Source organism: Erpetoichthys calabaricus, chromosome 2 (genome assembly GCF_900747795.2).
Source record: "Erpetoichthys calabaricus chromosome 2, fErpCal1.3, whole genome shotgun sequence".
Lineage (NCBI taxonomy): Eukaryota > Metazoa > Chordata > Cladistia > Polypteriformes > Polypteridae > Erpetoichthys > Erpetoichthys calabaricus.
In genome coordinates, this window is record NC_041395.2 from 237910733 (window position 1) to 237938044 (window position 27312).

General features: G+C 36.4%; 1 protein-coding gene across 1 annotated transcript in view; it reads left to right on the forward strand.

The window, feature by feature from the left end:
- Positions 1 to 17885: 17885 nt before the first annotated feature.
- dock1 (dedicator of cytokinesis 1) overlaps positions 17886 to 27312 on the forward strand; it is an 870017-nt gene continuing 860590 nt past the window's right edge. The window contains exon 1 of the mRNA XM_051924023.1: positions 17886 to 18186. Within this exon, the coding sequence (XP_051779983.1) occupies positions 18144 to 18186 (43 nt within the window). The 5' untranslated portion in view covers positions 17886 to 18143. The remainder of the gene's footprint in view (positions 18187 to 27312) is intronic.

The following is a 27312-nucleotide window of genomic DNA, read 5'->3' on the forward strand; positions in this document are numbered from 1 at the left end:
CTTCATTTTAGAATCATCAAATAGCCTAACACTCATGCCTTTAGAATGTAGGAGGACAAACAGCATACCCAGAGAAAAAACTACACAGACATAGAAGTAAATGCAAACTCCACATTGACAGTGACTGAATACAAGATTCAAATATAGGATACTTGATCTGGGGGAGCATGACTAATCACCCCGGCTCAGTGCCTTGAACTGTAAAATATTGAAATCAAAAGCATTTCTTTTAATTATATAAAAAAGATCTCAATACATAATTTAAAAATGTGATATAGTGGATAGTGCTGTTTGCACATAGGATTTGAGCCCTAGTTTAATTAGATTAATTCACAGCTAGAGCACCTTATGCATGTAGTTTGAATTTGTCCCCATTGTTGTCCTCTGAGACTTCAGTTTCCTCTCACAGCCCAAGAATATGCCGTCAAGTATGTTGTATCTCTAGACTGCCCCAGAATAAAAGTGTATGTCATTGTGGTTTTGTATGCCTATGGATGACTGATGCCTCATGTAAGGCGTGTTCCTACCTTACTGTGCTGCCTGTGACTTTAGACCACATTAAGTATGTACAAATGGAGAGACAGGAAAATATAATGACTCTAATACAAAATACTGATTAACATCAGTAAAATTAAAGTGCAAGCATTTTGTGAAAGAATCAAAACCTTCAAATCCCATAACCTGACCAATCAGAGTGTGTTTAGAATTGCTGTTTTCATTTCTGTTTCATTCAGTATGTACTGCTTCATTTCCAGAACCTCTCTATTTCACTGCCAGTTTACAGCACACTCACATTCCTGCACATCTGTTTTTGCTTTTAAGGCTCTCGTTCTGTGCTTACAGATCTTTTGTATGACTGAGCAAGCGTGACCAGCACAGCAATCATCTTATTACTTTCAGTGATAAGTGCTTTATAGGGACCTAGAAGGCAGGTGTCGAATTCTGAGTTGTACTGCTGGTGTAATGTCAAGGCTGTTTTCTCCTCGAGGCAAGCTTTATAATAAAACTACTGGACTGCTTTTGCAGAAGTTTTTTATTTATTTCTGGAACTAAACATGACATAATAAACAATGCAATATTCTATATGTTACAGTATTTCCTATAGCGTTTTCCTGAGCAATTTACAACAAGTGACACTTAAGCAAAACTAACCAAGCTGTTATCTTGTCTGTATTTTCTTGCCCAACAGTGCAGCCAAGTATCAATACAAACAGACACTCATTCTTAACATTATTAACAGTCCATGCCTTTTCCATTCATTTGCTTATTTTATTCAGGATCATGGACAGCTGAGGCTAATCTTAACAGAAATGAGAAGAGGGCTGGAGAGCTGGAGGGCAAGAGGCAGAACTCATGCACATACACAAACAATTGCTCACAGAAGAGCTCAAGCCCAATTGTAAAATTGTCTATCTGGTGAAAATCTTTATTTAGAGAAGTCTTTGGCGGTATAATGTTAAGGTGTGTCAACCTGAGTTCCTCCCCTAGCCCCCATTTTAGTCGATAGTGTGCATCTGACTCCACCCACCAGTAGCTGTAGCGAATCAGGCGGCATTCACATGATCATGACCAGCAGACAATCTAAAAGGAAAAAAAAGAAAACACTTCCTGACATAAAAATATACCATTAAGTCACCTGATTACAAGCAGAAACAGTTGACCCAAACAAAGCACTTAAAAAGAAAATTAATGGCAAGCTTGTAAGGGCTTTCTTTATTCATTACACTTTCTGCAGCTAGCATGCACACCTGCTTATTTTAAGTGATTTCTGCTGGGTAAAGTCACCACATCGAGATCACATAACTACATTCGTGTGACATCATTTGTGAACTGGGTGACCATGATTATGGCACCATGTGGCCATATATTTGAGGATAGTATGTAGTGGCCAAAGCAAATGACAAAAGTACAAAATCTATATCTTGGCTATGGGCATATTAATAATAATTTTAATAATTCTTTACATTTATATAGTGCTTTTCTACCTGGAAGATGTGACTGCAGCCATTTTGCACCAGTACACTCACCACACATTACCTATAAGATGGTAAAATGGTGAAAGAGATATTTAGCCAGTCAGAGACAGGGGATTATGAGGCCAGAATGAGTAGGCTGCAGTGGACAATTTCGCCAGGACATTGGGATACACCCATCGAAGGATGCCCAGGGACCTTTTATGACCACAGAGAGTCAGAACCTCAGTTTTACATCTCATCTGAAATATGGCACCAATTTTTACAGCATAGTGTCCCCATCACTGTACTGGGATACACACATAGACAACAGACCACAAACACCACTTCCAACAGCAGACCAAGCTTTTCCTAGATGATCCCTTATCCAAGTACTGGCTCGGCCTGAACATGTTTAGCTTCAGCTACATGACCTGTTCTGATGTGCCGGTGGTATGGCTGCTGGCACCCAAGGGCAAAAGAACAAGGAGCCCGATTATTGCTCTTAACTCTAGTAGTGTGCAGTAATAAAAAGTCTTTAGTTGAGTTCTTTGAGTTTAGTGTTCAGTGTTTTTGACTTCATGCTTGTATTTATTCTTTTATTGGAATACCTTGCCTTGCCTATTAACTAGGAAAAGAAAATCTGAGCACATCTCTCCAGTTCTGATATCACTACATTGGTTACCCGTGCCATTTAGAATAGACTTTAAAATACTGCTTATGGTTTACAAAGCCTTAAATAATCTTGTTCCATCCTATATTTCAGAATGTCCTTTACCTTTCACTCCAAATCGTAACCTTAGATCTTCAAATGAGTGTCTGCTTATAATTCTAAGAGCTAAACTTAAGAGAAATGATGAGGCAGCCTTCTGCTGTTATGCACCTAAAATAAGGAATAGTTTACCAATAGAAATTCGCCAGGCTAATACAGTGGAGCACTTTACAAAACTGCTAAAAACTCATTATTTTAACATGGCTTTCTCATTGCTTCATTTTAGTTTAACCCTGATACTCTGTATATGCATTTAATTATCATTATCATTCATAGTGGCTCAGAAATCCGTACTAACCCCTACTTTCTCTGCTGTTGTTTTTCCGTTTTTCTGTGGTGGCGATTTGCGCCACCACCACCTGATCAAAGCACTGTGATGTCCCTACATTGATGGATGGAAGGTCAGAGGTCCACATGACCATCATCATCTAATTCTTCCATGTGAAGCCTGAAAACCATGAGGACTGTTTGAGATTATTTATGTTAGGTAGAATGCCCAGTGGGGGCTGGGCGGTCTCATGGACTCAGAACTCCTGCAGATTTTGTTTTTTTTCTCCAGCCCTGTGGAGTTTTTTTTTGTTTATTTTTTCTGTTCTTCCTGACCATCGGACCTTACTTTTGTTCTATGTTAATTAGTATTGCCTAATTTTATTTTTTCTCTTTCTTCATTCTGTAAAGCACTTTGAGCTACATTTTTTGTATGAAAATGTGATATATAAATATTGTTGTTGTTATTTTTGTTATTTTCAGTTTAGTGTTGATTGAATGTTTTGTCTTTTGATTCTGTCTCTGTCTCAGCATTTCTTTTTGTTTTACTGGTTTGTTATAGCTCACTTTCTGTCTCCTGGCCATTTGGATTTGCACCCACAATTTAATATGTGCTGGCTGAAGGGTATATCGTCCCCACTAAATGAATGACTGTCTTAAAAGCCATGAGAGAACAAGGAGGCAATGAGAGAAGTAGGGAACTTGGGGGTGGGATTGAATTTTGGCATTTGCGCTCCTCTTTTCTTCATTCTTTACACCATGTAGCTTGTACATCTTAGAATAAGGACAATGTTGGTTTCTGTAAAGCATTATTAATGGGAATAGTGTTGATCATTTTAATTTGATCCATACTGCTGCACTGTTGCAGATTGCCTACTGACTATTTGAGGAAGGTAATCATAATTACAAGTAAATATTTGAAAAATATTTAAATATTTGTGTATATAATAATATGTAATACAATAAAAATAATAATTGGTGGTTGCAAAGACTTACAGGTTTGGTGGATTGGCATTGGCAAATTGACTTTTGTATGCATGTGTGTGTGCTCACCCTGTGATGGACAGACATCCTGTCCACATGTTGTTCCTGCCTATTGCACATCCACTGTGTTCAGTCTTTTATCATGATCTAATTCGGCGGTTGTTATTTTACTGTATTTTAGAATTAAATGTCTTTGAATGTACATCAAAGTTTGGACAAGTCTGAATCTTTTTAAAAGGATTGTTTAATTAAAAAATGCTTGAGAGTAAACAAATGCCTATTCAAGTGTTCATATCTTTTAAAATACAGTAACTATCCGATACGTGTTTAAAGTAAAGAAGAAATTTACCATATTTTTGGCAAAACACAAAAAATTAATTCTCACAAAATGAAACTAGTGAACTGGTTTTTGAAACCTTTACAATGAGTTCTTCCTTCTTTGGTTTAGGGTAGAACACAGTTTCATAAATGGCAGAGTGAGAGTGCATATCTGAATGTGAAATGTGAAAGTGCTCGGCAGCATACCAAGTATCAAGTTCTCCATCAGGTTGTATAGAGTTCAGGGGACTTCGCTAAAGGGTGGAGGGTGTTTTCTCCATTTGAAAGTCTCTCACATACCTTCTTTTAGTCTTACATTTTGCTAGGACATCAATTAAAATTATTCCTTATAATGTCAATAAGCTATATCTAATATTCTACTATGCACAGAGAATGTAACCATGTAAGATATGAAGTAATTAATACTGTTTGTGGCCAATAATTACCCTTTTAAGCCTTAGGCAAAACAAAAGAAAGGTCAATGGTTATGGTGCTTCATTATATCTGGGTTTCAGTGGTTGCGGGGTCTCAAATAACAGGGTGTCATAACACTTTTTAAGAAAATATTGTTTTGGTACAACAAACCAATGAGAGTTTAACTAGGACTTTGGCTGAGTGTGATAATGAACACAAAAGGCAAGAATATATAATACAAAAGGAAATCCAAAAGATATAAAATAATAAGTAAAAATAAAATCTATATTGTACATTAAAAAGATTATTCATAAGCTTGATATATGAGTGCAAAGCTTATTGAATACATGTGAAGCAGTGAAAATACTTACTGAACTTCCTAGCTGCCTACAAGCTGCTTTGAAATTGGAACTATAGGTAACATTTAAACAAGATAACCTATTACTTGGCAGGATGCTATAATTTTTCCCTTTTATACTGACTGTAATATTCACTGTAATCATTTTGGTAGTATTAGCAACATCCTTTTCAAGACGTCAGTTTAAAAAAAATGTGTGTTTTAAATTAAGTCATCGATGTAAGCTGTTTTCTAAACTGGTTTGAGAAGGCAAAGCTTATGCAGGCAATATTGGGCACAAATAAAAAATCAGCCCTGGAATGCCAGTCCAACTCAGGGGTCACCCTTTACTGTATGTTATGACAACTGAAAAGTAAGGAGAGGATCATTTCTATGTAAGTACCAGTAGATTTACAATGTAGGTATGCATACAAAGATTGTACTTACTGCAAAAAAAGAAAATAAAAGTACATAGTATGTGCTTAGCCTTTGAAGGTAGGTTCAAATACAACATCTTGGGATTGCTACCCTTAAACATCCTTAACGATTTGAAATAACTGCTTCTGTTTAGAAAATGCTGATGACATCGCAGGTGGTGCATAAAGCAATATAATCACTATGTCAAAGGCAACACATGTGCTTCATGTAAGTAAAAACAAGTTTATTGAAATGGATGGTCTGCCTTTGTGACATTTGATCATTTACATTTGAACACCTGAGAGTTTTTCTCTGCTGCCTGTCAATAGCATGGTTTTCAAACAAAGACAGCGGGCTCTCAGTCTTCTTTCTGAAACAATATGCTTATTTCTTTATTGTTAACCTATAATCCAACAAGGATTTCTCATATTATGATAAATGAATTAAAGAGATATGCAGATAAATGGACGTCTGTTGCCTTTAAATGTTTCTCCTTGCTCACTGTAACATTTAAAGGGAAATCTTAACCTCTCTACATCCAAATGCAGAGTGGTTGGGAGAAGACTATAATTAACCTGTGACAAAAAAAAAACATCATTGTAAGAATGTGATATTAATTAAGACTATGGAAAATATGTGACAGAGAGTGTGAAAACACAAATCACACTATTCACACCACCATAACCTAGAAAACGAATGAAGAAATTACCTTTAGTTCACTTCAAGTTCAAATTTTATGGCGTGTTTCAATTTCATCAATAGAGTTTACCTGCAAGCACTAATTACACATAGATTACTCATTACTACAAAACTTCGGAAAAGGATTCCCATCCTTGATGTTTACATTAAAAAACAATATTAAAATTATTTAATAGTTTTCATTGCGGTTACAGAAGTAATTACAGTGCAATAAACAACTTGTAAACTATACTCTGACCTAATAAAATACAACATGCATTGCATTACCTTGCACAAAGCACTTTGTAATACTGGTATGGATGTTCATCCATCTTTCTACCTATTGTTTGAAACTATTTATATAGTTCTGGGTCATGAGGATCCACGATCTATAAAGGCTTCATGAGATGTAAGACATGAATCAATTCTGGAACAGAAAGATATTCCATCAAAAGTAACAGTCACTCACTGATGCACATATTCATAAGAGCTTGAGAAGTCTAACATTTAGTCCATCTAGCTCGTTTGGTTAGCAAGTTGTCCCAATGCCTCACTCAAAACATTTTTAAAAGTTTCAAGTCTTCACTTCACCTACAAGACTTGGTAATTTGTTTCAAATTCTCTTGAAGCTTTGTGCTTCCTGAAATACTTCTTGAATACACTATTCAACAGTTTCTTCAAGTACATGACTTATTATTGATACTCAATAAATCTTTGACAATTGGAAATATTCAAGTGTATGTATTCAATATTTGTACAAGATAAATTTTTCACGATTATGGAGACCTGAATTAGCTCTCTCGTGACCATCATTGCGTTAGAATGTCAAAGTAGGACATGCCCTTTAGTCCAGAGATGCAGTTTTAGTCAATAATCGGTTTTATCAATAATTTTCAGGATTATGGAGACCTGAATTAGCTCTCTCGTGACCATCATTGCATTAAAATGTCAGAGTAGGACATGCCCTTTAGTCTAGGGATGCACTTTATTGCTCTTCTCTGCATAGCTTCTACAGCTGTTATGTCATTTTTGTTGCATGGTGAGCATTCTCACCAAGAATTTGTAGAGTTTTAGTGATTATGTAAGGTACATATCTCTGAAATGTGGGAGAAAAAACAGTGGACACACAGAAATAAAAAAACAGATACAGAGAGAACATACAAACTACACATTCAGCAGTCAGGTCAGGATTTGAACCCAGTCTCCTAGGGCTTTGTAGGAGCAGCTAAAAAGTTCATATCAAATTAAATATTAGACCTACAAAAATTTTTGGTACAACATAGTGGCTACAATTTACAGCTTTACTATTGGTTGAGTAAAGTAACTAAATTAACACCATTTGTTAATATTACCTAGTAAAATACAGTTGAAAGATGTGGGCGCCGTTCTTTCACTGGACATATCAGGAATCCCACATTTACCTTCAAAGAGAGTTGGTCTATTGTGGTAAAGAAAATAAACAATGACCGGAAACAAAAAACCATAGTATATAGCAGAAGAAGAAGAAGCAACCACTTCCCCAGCAATTACTAATTCCGCTTTCAGTTGGCAAGATCTGAAAAGAAGCAGCATATGGCTACTATGATTTTAGCTGTGCTTACTCTCTTTAACCCCTTTGTGTAAAATATTTTCTGCTTCCATATATGAAACAATGAAAAGACTGCTTCACATTTACATGCTTTGACAAGAATTTAGCATGTGTACAAAAGTATACAAATAATAACATATTCAGGCAAGTTCAGGCATTCATGTTCAGAATGGTAGCCCTCTGTTGTGCTGTAAGGGAAAAAGGTACACCTTTAGAAACAGATGTGAATACTGAACCTCATTGGGCACACTACTGAAGTCATTTTTTCCTTAGCAGGAGCAGTAAGGTAATGTTTAAACATTATTAAGCAACAAAATGACAAGTAATTCTTTTTGTAATTTGACTAAGATATCCTTCCAGGTCTCCAGGTTATGAGAGCAACAATCCTTGAAATGATCAAAATGACACCCTCAGAGCTACTTTGGGTTGGTCAGGTATTGTTAAGGTCATACGGTGTTACTAATGAAGAAGAGAAGGATACTGCAAATGAAAGGTTTGGTAGGGAAGATGCCAAAACCAACATGCAATTCTCAGATTTAACATTTAACTATTTAAACCTACCATTACAAGTAGGTAAAAAAAAATGCCTTTGATTTGAACATTTTGTTAGGTATCTTTCATGTAAAATGTCACAGGTTATTGCGCCCTAGCAAAGTAGCCCGGATCCATAGAGTGGTGTGCCACCTGATTGATTGTCAGCTATTTTTATGCTTGTTTTTGCATCTTTAAACAACATATACATGTACCTCCCGAAATCTTGTTTAGCTCAACAGAAAATCAGTGAGAAGTATTAAAGTCCCCAGGCAAATGCCCCCTCTTGAGTGAGGGGGTCCTTTTGACTTAATGTCCCGTCAAGATCATAAATTACAGGCAATTAATTAAGTTACCTTTACATATTATTTAATACAAAGATGCACTGTGAAAAAAACAAGGAAATAACGTAGATTTCCAAGGGCATGATTCAGAAATATTGCCAAATAGATAACAGCTGCTAAACCTGATTCCTAAAGAGGAGTAATAACCTTTTTCAGCCCTAACAATAAATTAGGTGGATATAATAATCTAATAAACTTAATTAGTCATATTGTTGAGCATGTGGATTTTATATATAGCTCACAGTGCTTAAGTTCTTTAACTTAGAAGCTTGCATTCTGACATATGATTTGTAACAACAAGGGGGCACCACTAAGCCCCAAACCACAGACACAATGTTATCCAACTCAATTCCGGATTCAATTAAAAGACTTTTATTTTCAACCAACACTTTTCCAATTGCGCACCTCCTAAAATACACAAAGATCATCACAAATTATCTCTTTCCATCCTCCTGATGAGTGTCACCCACTGCCTCCCAACTCTGATCCCTCGAGAAGATGTGGTGAGCTTCTTTTAAACAGGACCCGGGAATGCTTCCGATGTTACAGCGGTGGTTATTCAGACTACTTCCGGGTCACAAGGAAACCAGGGCAGTATTTCCTTGACAGCACCCTTTTGTGGCACCCAAGGACCCCGACTGCGCTGATTATCTAAACTCCAATTCCCATGTAACCCTGCGGGAGTCCTAACTGGGACCAAAATGGAGGAACATTGCCACCTATCGTGTTGGGGAATGAACTGCCTTGGGCATCCATGTTTGCCCAATTCATCCATTAGTATTTTACCCTGAGTGGAATAAGGATCGCCAACCATCCCGGCTTGGTTGCAGCTCCTTCCATACTGTCCTTTCATCATGGCCTTCTGCTCAGTAATGGTTTACTCTCTGTCTCAGTTGGGATGCCAGTCCATTTGTCTTGGCATCTACAAAGTGTACACAACAGAGATTCTTGATCAGTAGAGGTTAATCTGATCTTTACTGCATCCTTCATTAAAAAGCTGTCTTTTTCGAATAACCTAGACAGAATTAAGGTTACAGGAAGCAAAATATAGCCCTGGCAGCATGCTTTTATTAAAACAGGGCAATACTTGACAAAATTCAGAGGAAGTGTGCAACTAATGGGTTCTGTTTTATTGACCAATATGTAGGATAGAAAAAACTATCCATCAGTTTTCTTCAACTCTTTCTTCATTACCAGGCTAGGGGAGAACAAACTTTATATAGGACATCTCCCCTTCATAGGGCAAAAGAAAAAAAAGTTAAAGACATCATTAACAAATTAATTCACATGTTCTTTTTAACTCATCAGTTACCTTTAAACCTTGCATAAGCTCATGTATCAATGTGTATCATCATCTTCAGAATATTGCCAGTCTTCATCTGTTATTTAATAGAAGAGACACTTAAAACACTTATGCCGGCTTTCATTACTTCTTGCCTCAATTATTACAATTCCCTATATGCTGGCCTTCATGTTAAAACACTCACTAGATTACAATACATCTAGACCTCAGCTGCTGGAGTTCTCACATATGCTAAGCGAGCAGAACACATGACTCCAGTGCTTTACCTTTATCTGCACTGGCTGCCTGTTTCTTCACACATCAAATATAAAATCGGGCACATACATAGACTAGTTTAATCATATCTTGCCCACCTCCTTCATCAATATACCTTTAGGTCCTCTTGTACTGGGTGTCTAATGGCCCTGCAGACCAAACATTCTTTCTGGGGTGGCAGATCATTCATGTCATGGCCCCCACATCTGGAACTCTTTACCTCAGCATTTGTGCGGCAGCTCTTCACTTTTTTGTTTTAAAGATAAAACAAAAATGTTAATGTTTTATAATTTTTTTTCCTCAGCTATAGATTTTTAAATCTTGTAGAATCTGATTATGTTGTTTGCTCTGTTTTGTTGTTTCTGGCTATGTTTTTAAATAAAAGTGCATAAAGTGTCCTAGGGTTTGGGAAAGGTGTTATATAAAAATATTACTAATAAAACACAATTAGAATGAAAACCTGCACATGCCATCCCGGGTGCTGAATTTGAAAACAGCGCAATTCTATAAGTGGCTTAAGGCCATTTTCTTTCAGTATGTTTGCTCTTGATAGACAGACATGAGACTAAGTTCAATAAACCTCATTCGGGAGCTCTATAAGCAGTGTTGCAAGAGACCATTGAGTTTGGCTATGGAAGTCTCATGACACTGCTCACAACACCATTTATGAATGTCAGGACCAAAGGCTTAAGATAAGCATGGAAAGCAAGTGTAGGCATAGGGCAGCTAGAAATCTGAGAGAGTAGGCTGGAATCCAATAGCTTTAGGCAATAGTTGAAATAGAAAATCATGTAGGGAATAGAGAGGCTGGCAAAATTCACAATGCTTAATATACAGTACAAAAACAAGATTATACAAAGGTAAAATATTTTATGTTGTTGTTTGTGCAGAAAAAGAAACTGAATAAACCGTATAAAATGAGTAATGAACAATGAAGTTTCAGTAATTTATTCAAACCAGACACAAGTGTTGGGATATTGATAGAAACTAAAAGCACAGGGAGATGAAGATGACTGATTATAATGTCTATGGTGCCAAGCACTGTTGTTGACAATAGTGTTTCCTTCATCTTTATAGGTAAATCTGTGCCAGTGGCATTCATTTGTTTTTTTTTTTTTTTTTTTTTTTTTTTTTTAGAGATTCTAGCCGATACTCTAGCATTTACTATACCAATAAGACCCAAGCTGTAACTAGATACCTTTCCTCATTAAAATAAATTCCTTTTGATTAACAAGTCTCATTCTGATCTTGGTCTGTTATTTTGGTGTTGCCAAAACATATTTCCAGCTATTGAAGCTTCATTTGCTACTGTATATGTGGTTGGTAATCTATTTTTATTTGATCTTATTTTGTCACTAAGAAGTTAAAAAAAAAACTGCATACAATATGTGATGTGCCAAGCAACATATAGCAATGTGTAACAGCAACACAGAAGCAAACAAAATTAGGTTTTTAAATTACCGTAATAACATATTAAAAAAAAGAATGTTAACAGAAGGCAGAATAAGAAGCAAAAAGTAAGAGAGAATAAAAGTAAAAGCTGACTTGCTGCTATAAGTAAGTGATCCACAGGTCTTGAACTGTTGTGTACCTGGTGGTGTGGTGTAGCTTGCCCAACTGATGTATTTTTCCAAGCTCACCCTGCTTTCCTGTTATTTCCTCCTTTCTAACCTCACATTAATTATTTTCTCTTTCTCCTGCCAGTTGAGTGTTTGTTTATGCTCATCTGGGTAGCCTGCACTCAGTTGAACACTATCAGAGAGCAGCCTTTAAAAACACAACCAGGAGTTATTTTTGGGAAAAATTCCCAGAATCACTTCTGCCATCAGGAACTCCCTCTTGAAGACTTTTTTCTTACCATAGGTGACACAGGTATCTCTATTTCACAAGTCATTCTTAAAGGACCAGGCTCCAGTCCAATATGGCCCTAAGGGGCCTCCATTATGCCTGCCACATATTCACTCCAGCTACTTGAGTGGTTGTCTCAAGATATGAAATGCTCTTAAGTCCTGGAACCACAGTCTGGTTCTCCATAAAGGGGTATCTTTTTACATGATACTCTGAGCATGCTGCACTGGTCTAAACTTATGGCTGGCTCTTAAGAGGCAGAGGTTGAACAGCCCTCCATTTTGCTAAGGGTATCTGCAGCTCTGTCACTTTGCTGTAATGGGTTGCACTCCTCCTGGCCTATAGGTGCAATCTCTCCAACTGTTAATCCTTGTGACATTTGGCATCTTTTTTCACAAAATGTGGCATTACACTCTGCTGCCATAGGCCTGGTTTCCCCTCTGTCACATGGGAGCTCAGTTTCCTGACTAGAGCAGCACTTGTTCTCGATTGTAGATAGGGAGTCCCCTGACTTGTGGGGCTACTTTCCCCTGCCTTCCTCTTCTCACACACACTTTTGACTCAGAATGTTCATAGTTCATAATTTATAAAAAGATATTTACCCTATAAATATACCTTGATTTTAATTATTACTTTAAGAATTCAAAATTTGCTCCTCAAGAAATTAAACATTTTGCAGTTCATTTAGTGCATTTATACCGGTCAGCTAAATCACACCAACCACTTAATTTTGCCCAAATGGGAAAATCTTATAGCACTCTCCATTTCAGAATGGCTTTTGAAGGAGCTATTTTATTTAAAATTCTGAAAAAGTCAAATTTACTCGGCAGGCATCAGCCAAGCTATTTTACAAAATAAGGCAACCTTTTGCTTCTTTCTACTTTCTGAATTGAAGGATGGAAGAGGAAGGTCAATTACTTGCTAACGGAATAGTTAAAGTAAGATATGTCATTTAAATTATATAATTGTATGTACTGTAAGAACTGTGCTGTGTTGTTTTAAAAAAATCAATAAAGAAATGTATGTTAAGTGATCTTAAAGGAATCAATTGCAAATATAGCATCTGAGTCAAAATAATTTAAATAATATTTTGAATTTTTTGTACTCAACTAATAACTTGTTGCAGAAAGTCTACTAAAATAGGATTTACCTTAGAGGTACAAGAGTTACTGAAAACTTAAGGTACTGAAAACTTAACAAATTACTTCAGTATATAATAATAAGTTAGTATTAGTCATGAAGGGACCAAAATACAGTAAAAGAGTTCTTGGGTGCTAACAAAATAATTTTAGTTTTATTTTACTCACTTTCAAACCCTTTCACAGTCACTTAAAGTATGTCTTTAAGTTGAATAAAATTGTAGTCACAAAAATTCAGTCAGTCTGACTAACAGTCTTAAGAAGGACAAAGTAGTTACATTTAATCGCATCTGCGGTGGGCTGGTGCCCTGCCTGGGGTTTGTTCCTGCCTTGCGCCCTGTGTTGGCTGGGATTGGCTCCAGCAGACCCCTGTGACCCTGTAGTTAGGATATAGCGGGTTGGATAATGGATGGATGGATGGATGGATAGATTTAATCACATTTAATCTGCATGTTCTGCAGATGTTCTATTAAACATAAATAGACAATACATTTTACAGTAAAATAAATACATCATTTAAATGAACAGACACATTTAATCAGTTGATTCAGATTCACTGCATAGACCTTTTTTGAACATTTTAATGCTTAAATGGTGTAGAAGTGAAGTTTGCTTTCTTGACAGAGAAGCCAAATGTACTGATTCCAAAAACATATTTTTGTATCTGTTTCTTGCATAATAAGATATATTCAAACAATATATATTTTATCTAATATATAATAATATATCTAGAAATCCAAAATAACTATAACAATAAATCTAGAAACCTATTCAAGATGAAACGCCATCTTAAGTAGCTTATAAAATGAACTGTCCTCTTAAAGCACTATTCATTCTCAGAAATGATTTCAGTGTCTTATAGTTAGCCATCTTTTCTTGTCTACATTTTGAAATTCAAAAAGTAAATTTTTAATGGTCATACATAGGTGGATGAAGAAGATATTCTAGGAACACTTGGGCAAAAACTAAGCATTTATATGATTTTTAAATGGTTGACATGTGAAAACATTCTTGCTTTCTCCATATTTAATACAGTATATGAAAGAAATATTTTTTCATGAAAAAATCAGTTTTGGATTTTCAGTGGAGAGGTGTGTTTTGGTATCTCTAAAACATGAATTGTGCATATTTGGAAGAATGTATATCCAGGTCTGAAGGTAAAAGATTTGTGACTTGGTAACTTTTGAATGAATTAAATAATTCTTATAAGATTTTATGGACATCTTGCACTCATTAGTCTTAAAGATGATTAGGTTTTGGGTGAATTCCAACTATTCATCTTTGGAGTTTTAAAGTTCAGATTTTTTTAAAGCTGGTATTAACAGCAGCCACAATGCTGGTCAGAGATTAAGAATATTGCATCTTCTTCTTCTTTTGGCTGCTCCCGTTATGGGTTGCCACAGCGGATCATCTTGTTCCATATCTTCCTGTCTTCTGCATGTTGCTCTGTTACACTCATCACCTGCATGTCCTCTCTTATCACACCATAAACCTTCTCTTAGGCCTTCCTCTTTTCCTCTTGCCTGTCAGCTCTATCTTTAACATCCTTTTCCCAATAATACCTAGCATCTCTCCTCTGCACATGTCCAAACCAACGCAATCTCACCTCTCTGACTTTGTCTCCCAACCGTCCAACCTGAACTGACCCTCTAATGTACTCAGTTCTAATCCTGTCCATCCTCTTCCAGCTTCATAATCATTACTGTGTCTGACACTCTGTTCACCTCCAAAACACGCTTGATATACTGATTCTTCAGAATAATGGCTACCCAGTTTCTCCCCCCATCCACACCATAATAGAACAATTTGAATCCACCTCTGATCCACCTGGCCTTACTTCCCTTCCATTTAGTCTCGCACAATATATCAACCTTCCTTCTCTCCATCATATCGGCTAACTGTCTCCCCTTACCAGTCCTACTTCCAACATTCAATGTTTCTATCCTCCGTTCCACTCTCTTTACCTTCCTCATCTCCTCTTATCTCCAGACATGTCTCTCCCCTCTTGTTCTCCTTCTTCAACCAACAATAGCCCAATTTCCGCCAGCACCCTGTTGGCTAACAGTACAGGTTGCGGTCGTTGTTAACCCGGGACTCGACCGATCCGGTATGGAAATCTGTTTTGTTGTCCGCATTTTGATCTGGTAAAATTTTACACCGGATGCCCTTCCTGACGTAACCCTCCCCATTTATTTGTACTTGGAACCTGCATGAAGAAACACAGTGGTTTGTGCATCCCCTGTGGCTGGGTTTTTAACAATATATTGCATAAAAATACAAAGACATAAAACAATTTGCCAATGAAAATTATACATTCCTTTAATATATCAACTAAGCCATTATACAGTTATTTTAATTTTGAGATCAGGAAAAAACCAGAGACTGTGTTTAACCAGGGATAGTGTAGTTGGAAAGAAGATTTTCATATATCTAGTACAGTATTTCTTACTTTTAGTGACCAGTAACGTGACTTGTGACCTTGATGGAAATAACTGAAAGAGATGGCTGCTCGGGTGAGTGTAGTCTTTAATTATACAGTATTTACAACATGTTTTCTCACCCATGATGTACAAGTATACAGGTCCTCAGGACTAGTCTTTTCTGCTGTCCGAACAACATGCTGCAGCTTATAATTTGAGTGAGCAGATCATTGCCATTCGAAACTGTTACGGAGAAAATGAGGAGGATTTCAATAACAGCTGTATAAAACTGCACTAGTAATGATTAGGACGGGTTAAACTTTTCAAGTCGGCAAAGAAAAAAACACACTGCTGAGCTTTCTTGACAGAAGTTATGTTTTCACACCAGTTCAGACTGTGAGTGAAGGTTGTGCTAAATAACTGAAATGATTCCACCCTGCTGACATCATTTATAGTTAGGCAAGTAGAGGGTGAAGAGTGTCTCTTAAAATCCACAACAAGCTTTTTTGTTCCCTGAGAATTCAAGCTGATATTGCACCAACTATCCTGCCAATCCACCTCCATCATATTTGCCACCATATCCCTGCTTGTGATATAGCTGATCAGGGTGGTGTCATCAGCAAACTTCAGCAGTTTAACAGACGGATCAACGGAGGTGCATCATTTGCTGTAGAGTGAAAGGGTGAAGAGACAGAACACATCAAATGCGCTCAGGGTCAGGAGCACTGACTGATATTTGTCCATCTTCACTGACTGCTGTCAGTTTCTTAGAAAGTCACAGAGGTCCAAAGACACGTGGCACAGGCCCAAGTTCATACCAAGAAGTTTACCATGGAGAAGCTCTGGCATGATTATATTAAATTCAGAACTGAAATTCAGAAATAACATTCTGGCATATGTGGGTGAGGTGTCAAAATTCTGCAAGATGTAGCAGAGAGACATGTTTACTGCATCCTCAACTAACCTGTTGGCAAGGTAAACAAACTGTAGTGGGTCAAGAAGAGAATCTGTGAATGACCTGAGAAGAAGAATGTCAGATGCCTTCATTATTACAAGGTCAGAGCCACTAGTCTGTAATTATTTAGGCATACAATATTTTACTCCTTGAGCACAGGGATAACTGTGGATTCCCTGAATTAAAAAAAAATTAAATCTATTCATATATGCATTGTGAATTTCCCCTTGGGGATTAATAAAGTATCTATCTATCTATTTTCTAGAGAAAGTCATAACATGATAACAGACTACTGCAGACAGCTCATAAATCATAAGAACCTAAATAATTAATCTGTTCATGTTTCTGACTTTGAAATGGGAGCAGACTAACTAACTTGCTCAATGTCATACAGTAGGGGGACAGAACTAGTAACCCTGTGGTTTACACTCTGAACACTTTTCCACCTAGCTACACCTATTAGCCCTTTGAATTTCCTTTTCAGGGTAGCTTTTTTGTTTGTTTTTTTCCTCATTTATTCCATGATGTAATCACAATATACTGTACATAATATAATGACATTATAGCATATTTTAAGAACAACTATTTGATTTCATACCAGAGTAGTGGCCTCCGGCTTAACTTTTGGGCAACTAATACAATCTAGGAATTGACTAATCACCTCTGACTGCTCTTAAATAACTTTGAATTGCATAATGTTGTTTCTCAAAAGGTGTTGGCCCAGCATGAATCTCAAGGAGGTGAAAAACAAGTGGATTCTTGTTTTGGGATGCTGCAAAACCTGTTTTCTTGAGTCACATCTGTAGCGACTTCTTCTGGAAGGTATGCAGTGCAGATAAATATTATTAATATTTAACAACTAACTGCTATATAGTCAGTACCCCAAGATTTACTAACCTGTGACACTTATTCTGAATCTGATCTTCATAATAGGGAATGTTGTCATAAACATGTTAAAGGCAAAGATCTGGTATAGGACTAGCTTTTCCCAGTACCTGCACAGAAATTAACAAGAAAGCATAGTGAAATACAGTATAATGTAAATAAAAAAGCTACTATGCTAAAAAAAAGGATAGTTTTCAATTTACAGACACCACATACAAATACTGAAACTATATGGATCACTTAAAAGTTTAGCAAGCTGTAAATGTATATTCTACATTTATTAAAAATAATGATTTAAAATGTCCATAATTCCACCAAAAAGAAAGATCTTAAAACACACATCTATTAAGTTAATATTTAAAACTAATCGGTTTTGTGAATTACTTAAGTCCTGTTGCTGCACAAATGCTTGTCTATTAACGAACTTTTTAATGAAATGTAAACACCAATATACTTGCACAGTTCTTTCATTTCACCCCGGGTTTACGATTCTGCGTCCACCGCCGATTTGGTCCTTATTTTGCCCGGTCCTATCAATTATACGGGCTCGATTATAATGACGCCTGTACCACATGACATAAAACTTTTTCCTCATCCTGCAGCTACTATCCCAGTTACAGATGGAAATGGCGGCCTGGTTGAGCCTTTAGCTAAATAAAAGCCGGGAGGATTGTGCTTTCATGAGGAAAAACTGCCTCGGAGTTTGCTTTCAAAACGTGACTGGAGTTTTGCGAAGATGACTCGGTGGTTTCCGACCAAAAGGGAAAAATACGGAGTGGGTGAGTAAAGCTGAAACTTGCTTAGAAGAAAAAAAGTCACTCCGGGTTCGTGGAGGCAGCGCACCGTGACATAACTTTGGGGAAGAGTCTCGCCTTTTCAGTGATACTTACCTCGGTGCAGGAACAGCTTCATTTGGGTGTCCTCTGAGGCTTTTGCTGCGCCATTAAAGTGGATATGTGCTCGTTTTTACCAATAGGTTATATGTTGTTTTTATGTGTTTCGAAGGGCTTGCGTGGCGACATCGCTTTGTCCGATCGAAACAGGACGTGCAAATCGCGGCAGTTGTGCGCCCTTCGTAAACCAGCTCGGCAGTGGGAACTGAGGCGAAGAGGCGCGCCTAGACGCAACATGTCTCGGACGGAATGACATTCTCTTTCCCGGTCTTCGGATCGAGAGTTTCAAGCGAGAGAGAAACTTCATTCGTTTGGCGCGTAGCGTTGGGGATGCTGAGCAGAACTGCAGACACAGAGATTAGGCAAATTACAGAGAGGAGGAGAGGCGTGGGTCCGCCACTTTACCGGTCACTCGGCACAATGACTGCGAAGCGTGGCGTGGATGTCTGCGTCTGAAGGGCGGCGGGTTTTTTCTTATGGAGAGGAAACAAATGAAAATCCACCTTTAACTTGATCGTTGGGCACTCTTGGTGATAATGCTTTTGCTCTTTCCTGGTTCATGCGGTACATTCATTTAGGCGTGCTAAGTAACGGCGCGAAGTGATTACAAGAATGTCCGGTAAGCATTTGCCACATTCATCAACAGAAAGTGAAGAAAATCAAAAGTGTTACACTTGCTAGCAAATACTGCTTTGTGATCGGTTCGCTGGGCTTCCAAGAGAAGCATTCTTTAGGTTCCGGTAGAGCGCTAGCCTCGTCCAGGTGCCTTGTAAATAATTTTAGTAGTAATGTTCAGATCTGAGGTGGATGTTCAGCGCGGTTATCTCGGTTTACAGCGTGCCTCAGTTAAATTAACAGCTTTTCAGTGCTCAAAAGTTTAAAATGAACATTCGAAAAAGCACAGAGTAAAGATCATCTGTTACTGTTTTCTTCATTGTTGGACCCTAGTAATACAGAACACATAAACCCCAGAATTAGAATAAGGGGCAGTACACCAGTATATACTGTAATGCAAACTACAAGAAAATCTAGAACAAATTAAATAATGTATGAAACAAACACAGATGATCCTGAGCACCTGGACAAAAAAAGCTAAACTGAGATAGAGGTTCAGAATGTCCAGGTAACTTAAATGCCTTTCTGAGCAAATTAGGTTTATGAATTAATTGATTCAGCTGATCATATTAATTTAGGTAAGTTATCCCAAAGCCTAAAAGCAATAAAGCTGAAGGCGTCACCCACAGAGCACAGGTTTGTTAGGGACATAACAAGATTACCAGCATCAGTGGGCCTGAGTGGGCGGACAGGAGCATAGTGATGGGAGGAGGTTACTGGTGCAGTCGTGTGCAAGGCCAGTTAAAACAGAATTTTATATTGAATCATGCAAGACACAGGGAGCCAGTGGGGGCAAAGCTGGACAGGTAGTACATGCTTAGTCTTGCTCTTCTGTGTAGGAACTATTGCAGCAGAGTTTTGAACCAACTGGAAATAAGATAAGAGATTTGAAGGGGCACCTGCCAGTATGAATTTACAATAGTCGCTGTGGGGTGTAATGAGAGCATAGAGAAACGTCTCAGCATCAGAAAAGGAACAAGCAAACATGGCATGTTGCTAAGGTGGAAGTAAGAAAGCTTAATGTGATTTATGTGGGTTGAATAAGAAAGGAAGGAATAAAAAAAATGACAGCATGATTACTTGCAGAAGTTGGTAATATGGCATTATCACCAGGAGTGATTGAAAAGGAGCTCATTTAACTTCAGTGCCATTTAAAACAACTTCTGTTTTGTTGCAGTTTAATTTTAAATAGGTAAGCTGCAACCAGCTTTTTTTTTTTTTTTGATTGATTTAATTAACAAAACTGAGTGCCATTATGAACAATGCTGAACATCCTCTCTCTGACACACTAAGTACTTTCAGCCAAGGAATCATTCAGCAGAAGTGTGCCAAGAAACGCTACTGGTGCTCCTTTATAGCAACAGCAATATGTGCCCTTATGCCTCACTGGGACTGTCAAGTCAGAAATTTTTCTTTTTTTTATTATTATTCCATTTTAGTAATTCTGGTGTGTGACTACTGTGTATGTGCATTTATTTATTTATTTATTTAAAGAGCTTCTGTAAAAAGCCAGATTTTCCCTTGGGGACAAATGGAGTTCTCTCTCTGTCTATATAATTTCTTGAAGGCAAATTGTGAGCTGAGTGAGCCCTTCCTCCCTATTTATTTTATGTACTGTAACATGGTTGTTTTGCCCTGCAAGATCCTGTCATTTTAGTTTGTGGCTTTTCATCTTCACTACGTTACGTTTTGTTGCAAAGCCTAACGAAGAGCCCTTCATTCATTTTCTAAGCTGCTAAATTTTGGAACTTGAGGGCCCACAGTAATATTGTGTACAAGACTTGAAAGTACCCCAGTCTATTGCAGATGAAACTCACTCACATTGGGGAATTTTGGTGCAGCCAGTTAATTTAATCTGCATACCTTTGAAATGTAGAGTGGAAAACTGGTATCCTAAGAAAACCCACATAGAATGTTGACACAGCCTAAGAAACCAAGTCTCTAGGAGCTGTAAAACAGTTGCATGAACCATTTTGACACTTTTTCTTTTTGTTTTCCCTTCATTTACTTAAACAAGTAATAACAAGCATGGTGTACAGTAGAGATGCCACAATTCCAGAAGTTTTGTATTCAAGTTAACTATTAGCATTTATATATATCAAAGATTAAAATTTAAGCTTTGCATAATATTTTGATGACATGTGTTTTATCTCACACTGTTAGATTTGCAACATTTGCTGTTTTAAAATTTATATTTGCATCTTAAGTTGGTTAAAAAACTTACTAAAGAGTAATGTTTAAAGGATGAGTCAAATTGATTTAAATTTCAAATGTCAAAATCCTGGTGCTTTCAGCCTCCAAATCTCTACCACAATTAGAATATACAGTAAGTAGGGCTGACATTTCCTGCAGGGTAACTGGTAAATTGCAATACCATTTCACCAATGTGCCTTTCAAGTAGGGATGTCGCAATTCCAGGATTTTAATATTTAATACCAATGAAATTTCATGGTACTCGATAACCTTTTGATATTACGGGATTAACAGAAATTCCATTCAACCACTTTTTATTAAAATAACCTCCATTATTAAAGTGAAAGATGTGCCTTTTTCTGTAATCGACTATAAAGTGCACAGTATAAATACTAATACTTTAACTTATTTGGCTGACACCAAAGTAATGTACAACATTTGAGATGCAACAGGTTCTTTTTCTTTTGTTTTCCCATTTGAAGCACCATACAGATGAAGTGAACTGCTCAGTAGCAGGATTTGAACCCCCAACCTCAGGGACTGATGTCCAAAGCCTTATTCACTACATTGCCTGCCAAAAACTATGCCACGCTGTCACAGTATTAACAGCAGCTTTAAAATACTAATATATCCATCAAGAAGTTACCTAACAATCATTTACATAAACTAGTATTGGTATTCATAAATATCAAATTACAAGCATTACTTAAATTTTAATGTATGATGGACATGGGGTTCTCCCCAGTGTAACAACAAATGGAGGAAATGTTATAATCTTAAGGTGATTTCAGCATAGGGTTAGGATATAAAGGATGATATCAACATGGGCCACCTAATTTATCAGGCCATGTGCACATTCCAGATTTATTCCTTGACATTATCTCTCCAGTAACTGAAACATACTGCTTACTAAAAATAATAAAGCAAACATTATTATATCTGTGCTGTTTAATTAGTGAATTCCAAGACAATTCGAGATATTTTCATTTAAACAAACTCTTTAAAGCTGTTTTTGAAACAACATGCTTTTAAAAAATGGTGTGTCAGAGAATCACTCATTTAGGTTTGTAACATTTGCTGTTGTAAGATTTTAACCAGCTAATGATGCAAATATAAAACGTACTAAAGAGTAACAGATGAATCATATTGATTTTGTTTTCAAATGTCTGGCCTTCCTTTTTATTATTTTTATTTTTATGTTCCAAACTAATTTCCTGTGTGAAATCAAACATGTCAGCTTTATATTAATCCATTATTTCAGAATTCCTGTAAAACATACTTTAGAAACAACTCAACAAAGGATCTTATATGACTGATCAGACTTTATTTAGTCAGTGTATTAGTCCAGAATTTGAATATTAGCAGGACCAGCAGTTTAACTGGTAGACTGCATTACACTTACCAGCATACCTTTCAATTACATGACATATGTGCTTCCACTATATTTGTCTCATTTTGGGGATTATATGAATGGGCATTAGTTTGGCTTCAAAAACCAGACAAATGACACAAATTTAAACAATTAATTAAATGATTACAACTCCCGTCGAATTGTTAACATCTTTGAGCTTCCACAAATCTGTTTCTGAACTAACTCCATAATGGGCTAAAAGTAGCAATAATTAAATTCTGTGTGTGTGATTTTTGGTATTTTTGTCTTATTTTAATAATAGGCACTCTTCCCACAGTTGCCCTCAAAAATTCTCCTGCTTCGTGTGAACATAACATAACTTATAGATATGATGATGCGGTGCAGTGTCATCATCGTTGTGTAGCATTTTCATATGTAGTTTTTACTGACATTTTTCTTGTGTATTATTTTGCCTTTCAAAATAATTTGTTAGGTTAATTAGCAGTTCTGAGGGGGAGCTGTTATGGACTGATGCCTTGTTCAAGGCTGGTTCCTACCTAGACATTGGCCCTTGTAACTCTAAAATAAGTTATACAGGTTTAAAAATGTTATCGTTTTATAGCAAAAACTATTTCAAGACATATTTGATAAATGGAAGAATATAGTACAATTATTTTCATTTTTCTTTATATAGATAATTAGCCATCAAACTTCTTTAAACTGGCGTAGCCACTATACGAGAATAATGCCTTCTGATCTAATGATGCCTAATGTTTAGGCATTGTGTTTAGAATATTCTAGGAACAATATAAATCTCATAGTAATACTGGGCTACAATTAGTCCAAGCCAGGTAACTTAAAAAGTATGTGAAGCAGCCAGCAGTCTCCATTGTTGCTTAGTCCATACAGATCAGGATACAACTCTTTGGATATCTCCTAATGTACAGATGCCTTTTTATGGTGACTTGAAGGTTCAAGTTGTTGACTCAAGACCGTTTTTTCACCTGCTGACTCTTTTGTCTCCATTATCATTATTATTCTAAATATTGTTTATTAGAAAGAGCACTCCATTGTAATCTATAAATCTGATGACCAGGCCTAATGTAAAATAAAATTTGTGGCTACATTACTCATACAGCTTGTTACCCTCTATTAAGTTGCACATCCTACAGATGCTTGTAGATGTTTGTAAATATCTTGGTGGTGCAGTGGTTAGTGCTGCTTTGTTAAATGTATTTTCTTGAAGACATCTCTTAATGCCAGTGCTGAAATAGAAGTTCCTGAAGAGCGGCAATGGTGCTCTTAAAAAATTTGGCATCCTTGAATTCCTAGTGTTTGTTCTACAGCCAGACATTGACTTGGATGCATAAAAATACATGCGATTCATGCTTTGAATTTTATAGTAGCCCTAGATCTTTTGGGTAAAAGTACCCTAAATATGTGGATTATGTACTGCTGCCACCTGAAGCCTCTAAGCGTAAGTACCGTAGTGGGCAGATGACAGAAGTTTTCACCTTTGGGTACACCCTCATTGGGGCCCTAAGAACATGCCAAGTGGAAGGAGGTGGTGATCATGGAATTAGTTTTGATTAGGTCTGTTTGTTTATTTGTTTATTGGGGCCTGCATACCATTTTTAAAATTATCACTGTAATAATTGTTGTGGAAAAATGTAAATGATAAGTAAAACAGAAAAACACATATGCTTCATTTATATGCATGGTAATAGCCCTACTATATTTACAGAGTCATTCATTACCTCATCCTTTACATTCCCAAACTAAATCAGTTTGTTTCTGCTCACTACACATCTTTTTATCTCTTCACTAACTTTTCACATATGTAGTGTAGTTAAGTCTTCCTTCCATCCATTATCCAACCCGCTGAATCTGAACACAGGGTCATGGGGGTCTGCTGGAGCCAATCCCAGCCAACACAGGGCACAAGGCAGGAACCAATCCCGGGCAGGGTGCCAACCCACCACAGTAGTTAAGTCTTAGATTAATAAAATATTGAATTGTATCATTTCAGTCTTTTCTCATCCTTCATCTGTCTTCCTTATTTAACCCATTTCTTCTAGTACAGGTCACTGTATTGTATTGAATGATAGTTTTTAAATTGCATAGCCTCTGCATTTGTTTGTGTTTTGTGTTGCAAAGTGTTTACTTATAGGAAGATATTTCTGAAAGAATACTGCCCAAACAAACCCCTCCCCCATATCTATTGCTGTTTTTCTACCATGAATTATTTTTTCAGTATGCTAAGGATGCTAATAATTTTTGTCAGGATCAGTATATTGAGAGTTGAGGACGTAGAGTGGAGTTATTTAAAAGCAGTATTATTATTTTTTTTTTGCTATAAAACAGAAAAACATCTAGAATGAACATGCATTTACTTTTGTTGAGAGAATGTGAGAATATTCATGCAACTTTACACAGATTTGAAGTTAGCCTGCTTTAGACCAATGTCCATATTACTTCTTGCCATCAATACAAAATAAACATAAATGTTAATTTACTGATTTTGTCAGGTTTCTAGAGGTAGTGCACACCTTCAGCATTATTTCTGTGTTTTTATAAAGAGGTATCACGAAGTTTAAGTGCAGTTTTATCTCAGTTAATTTAGATTAACATATATATTACTGTGTAGCATTAGTATCCCATATATTAATTTTACAGAATTTGTTTCTTTGCAGCAAATATCTCAGTTTAGCTGTTCATGCCCTAAACAAAGCTCATCTAATAAAGTATGTAAAAGCAATGTTCTCACACAAAACAATCAGGATTTAGAAAAATTTTGGTGTTATGTTGTTATATGCAGTTCTTCTGAAATACATATAATGATGATTCAATTAATTCAGCTTTTATTGAATCTATTGTTTTTTCTTCACTTTGTGTTGAGGACTACAGGTAGCTTTAGCATTATCCAAAGCTGCTTCTGACCCAGAAAATAATTTAGGTCTTACCCAGTAGTGAACCAAAAAGTAGGTTTAAACCTTCCCCAAACTAGAGAGGATGTCGTTACAAAGGTTTACTAGCGGAATGAAGAAGCGAAAGTGATAGGGAGAAAACTTTGTAGTACTGGCAAGTAGGTAAACCCAAACCTTCAGCATCCCGTTAAAGTCAGTGCAGAGGGAAAGTAGAAATTAGTTTTACTTTATTTGCTTGCTCTTTGCATTTTTCCAACCAGGCCCCCTTGTCTCTTTTCATCCATGTCTTTTTTTTTAAATTAGCCTGCTTAGACTCATTCCTGGCGTGGAGAGACTTTCTTTATAGGTTTATATGGTCATTAGAGTACGGAATAATAAATTACTTGGATCTGGTAATCTACATGCAGTATTCTCAGGTGCTGTGATTAGTTAGTATAGCTTCCTTATTTGAAAAGCCTTCAAACATGTTCTTCTTAGGAATGTTTATCTTAATAACGAGGATACTGTAACCACTGGAGTTGATGGGGCAGTATGGGAAGGAATCAACAACCCAGAGTATTGCTATATTTTTCATGGTAACACATTATTAACAACATGGAGGACAAATATCAGGGGTTTATCTTTTTTTATGCATCTGTGACATTAATATCGAGGCAGCTTCTTAGTAAGGTTAATGGTAAATTGGGACGATACATGTGTTCCCAAACTATTGAAATGTTTATATTTATGTATTGAAGTACATATTAATGTATTGATGAATTATTTTTAATAAGTAAATGAGTTAATTTGTATGTTTGTTTATATATGAAAGTGTACATTTATATGTATGTATAGATGATATTATGAATTTTTTTTTGGATTCTTGTCTAATATTAAGGTGTTATATAAGGTGTTTTCATTAGTCAGTGATCCATGTTTATGTCATTTATATTTCCTTGCCTTGTCTGTAAAATGTTAAATATATACAGTAGATAAAGTAAAATAGGTACATTTTACCACTACTGGGTCTCCACATTCTCTCAAAGTGTGCTTGAATCGTGTTTTTATTTCTGAATTTGCTTTATAATGGAATGAAATTGTCAGTAATACTTTGCTTTTTTGAGCTTGAAAGAGTTTCAGGATAATTCTGCTTTATTATGTTGAACATTATGGGATTTGTAAATAAAATTGTGCTTCTGCTACTGAAATTCAAGCCCAGATATTTAATTAGTTTAACATCAGTGTCATAACTTGACAAATGTATGAATCTATATTAAACATTTCTTGGTAAAAATAGAATGTCTTCTTTCTAGATTCATGTACCTCCAACTGAAACTTGCATTTAGGGTCCAAAAGTACTCGAACCATGTTGCAGTATAGTATTTTTTTTTTTTTAAATATTAGACTTTAGGGCTGTCAAATTAGTAAAAAAAAAAAAAAAAAAGAATAAGGTTTAAATATTCAAATTCAAAAATATTTGAATTTAGGTCAGGACTGGAAATTACATGTATGTCTGTTCGTACTTTTTTCATACTTTGTTTTATGGTAAATGCTGCAGTGGCAGCTACAGCAAGAACAAAGGCCAGTGCTGATGGTTGGTGTCATCTGCCAAGTCTAATGCTGATTATTGGTATCATCTGGACAACAAGCCATAAAAGCAATCACAAAAAGGCAGCAGAAATCCTTATAAGCCACAAGCGCTGGCTCAGTGCTTTGCATACATAATAATTAATAATTTTGTTTATTTTTTTACTTGTGCATATGATACTTTTGAATGGATTCAACACTTTGCTGGAGTCTTGCAGGGCAAACGTATTGTAATGTGTCTTGCTGCCAAACAGGCAAAGGTAGAGCAGGTCAAGATCCAGAGAAATATGGTTTAGTTAGTAGAGCAGGTCAAGATCAAGAGAAATACAGTAATCCCTCGCTGTATCACGCTTCACTCTA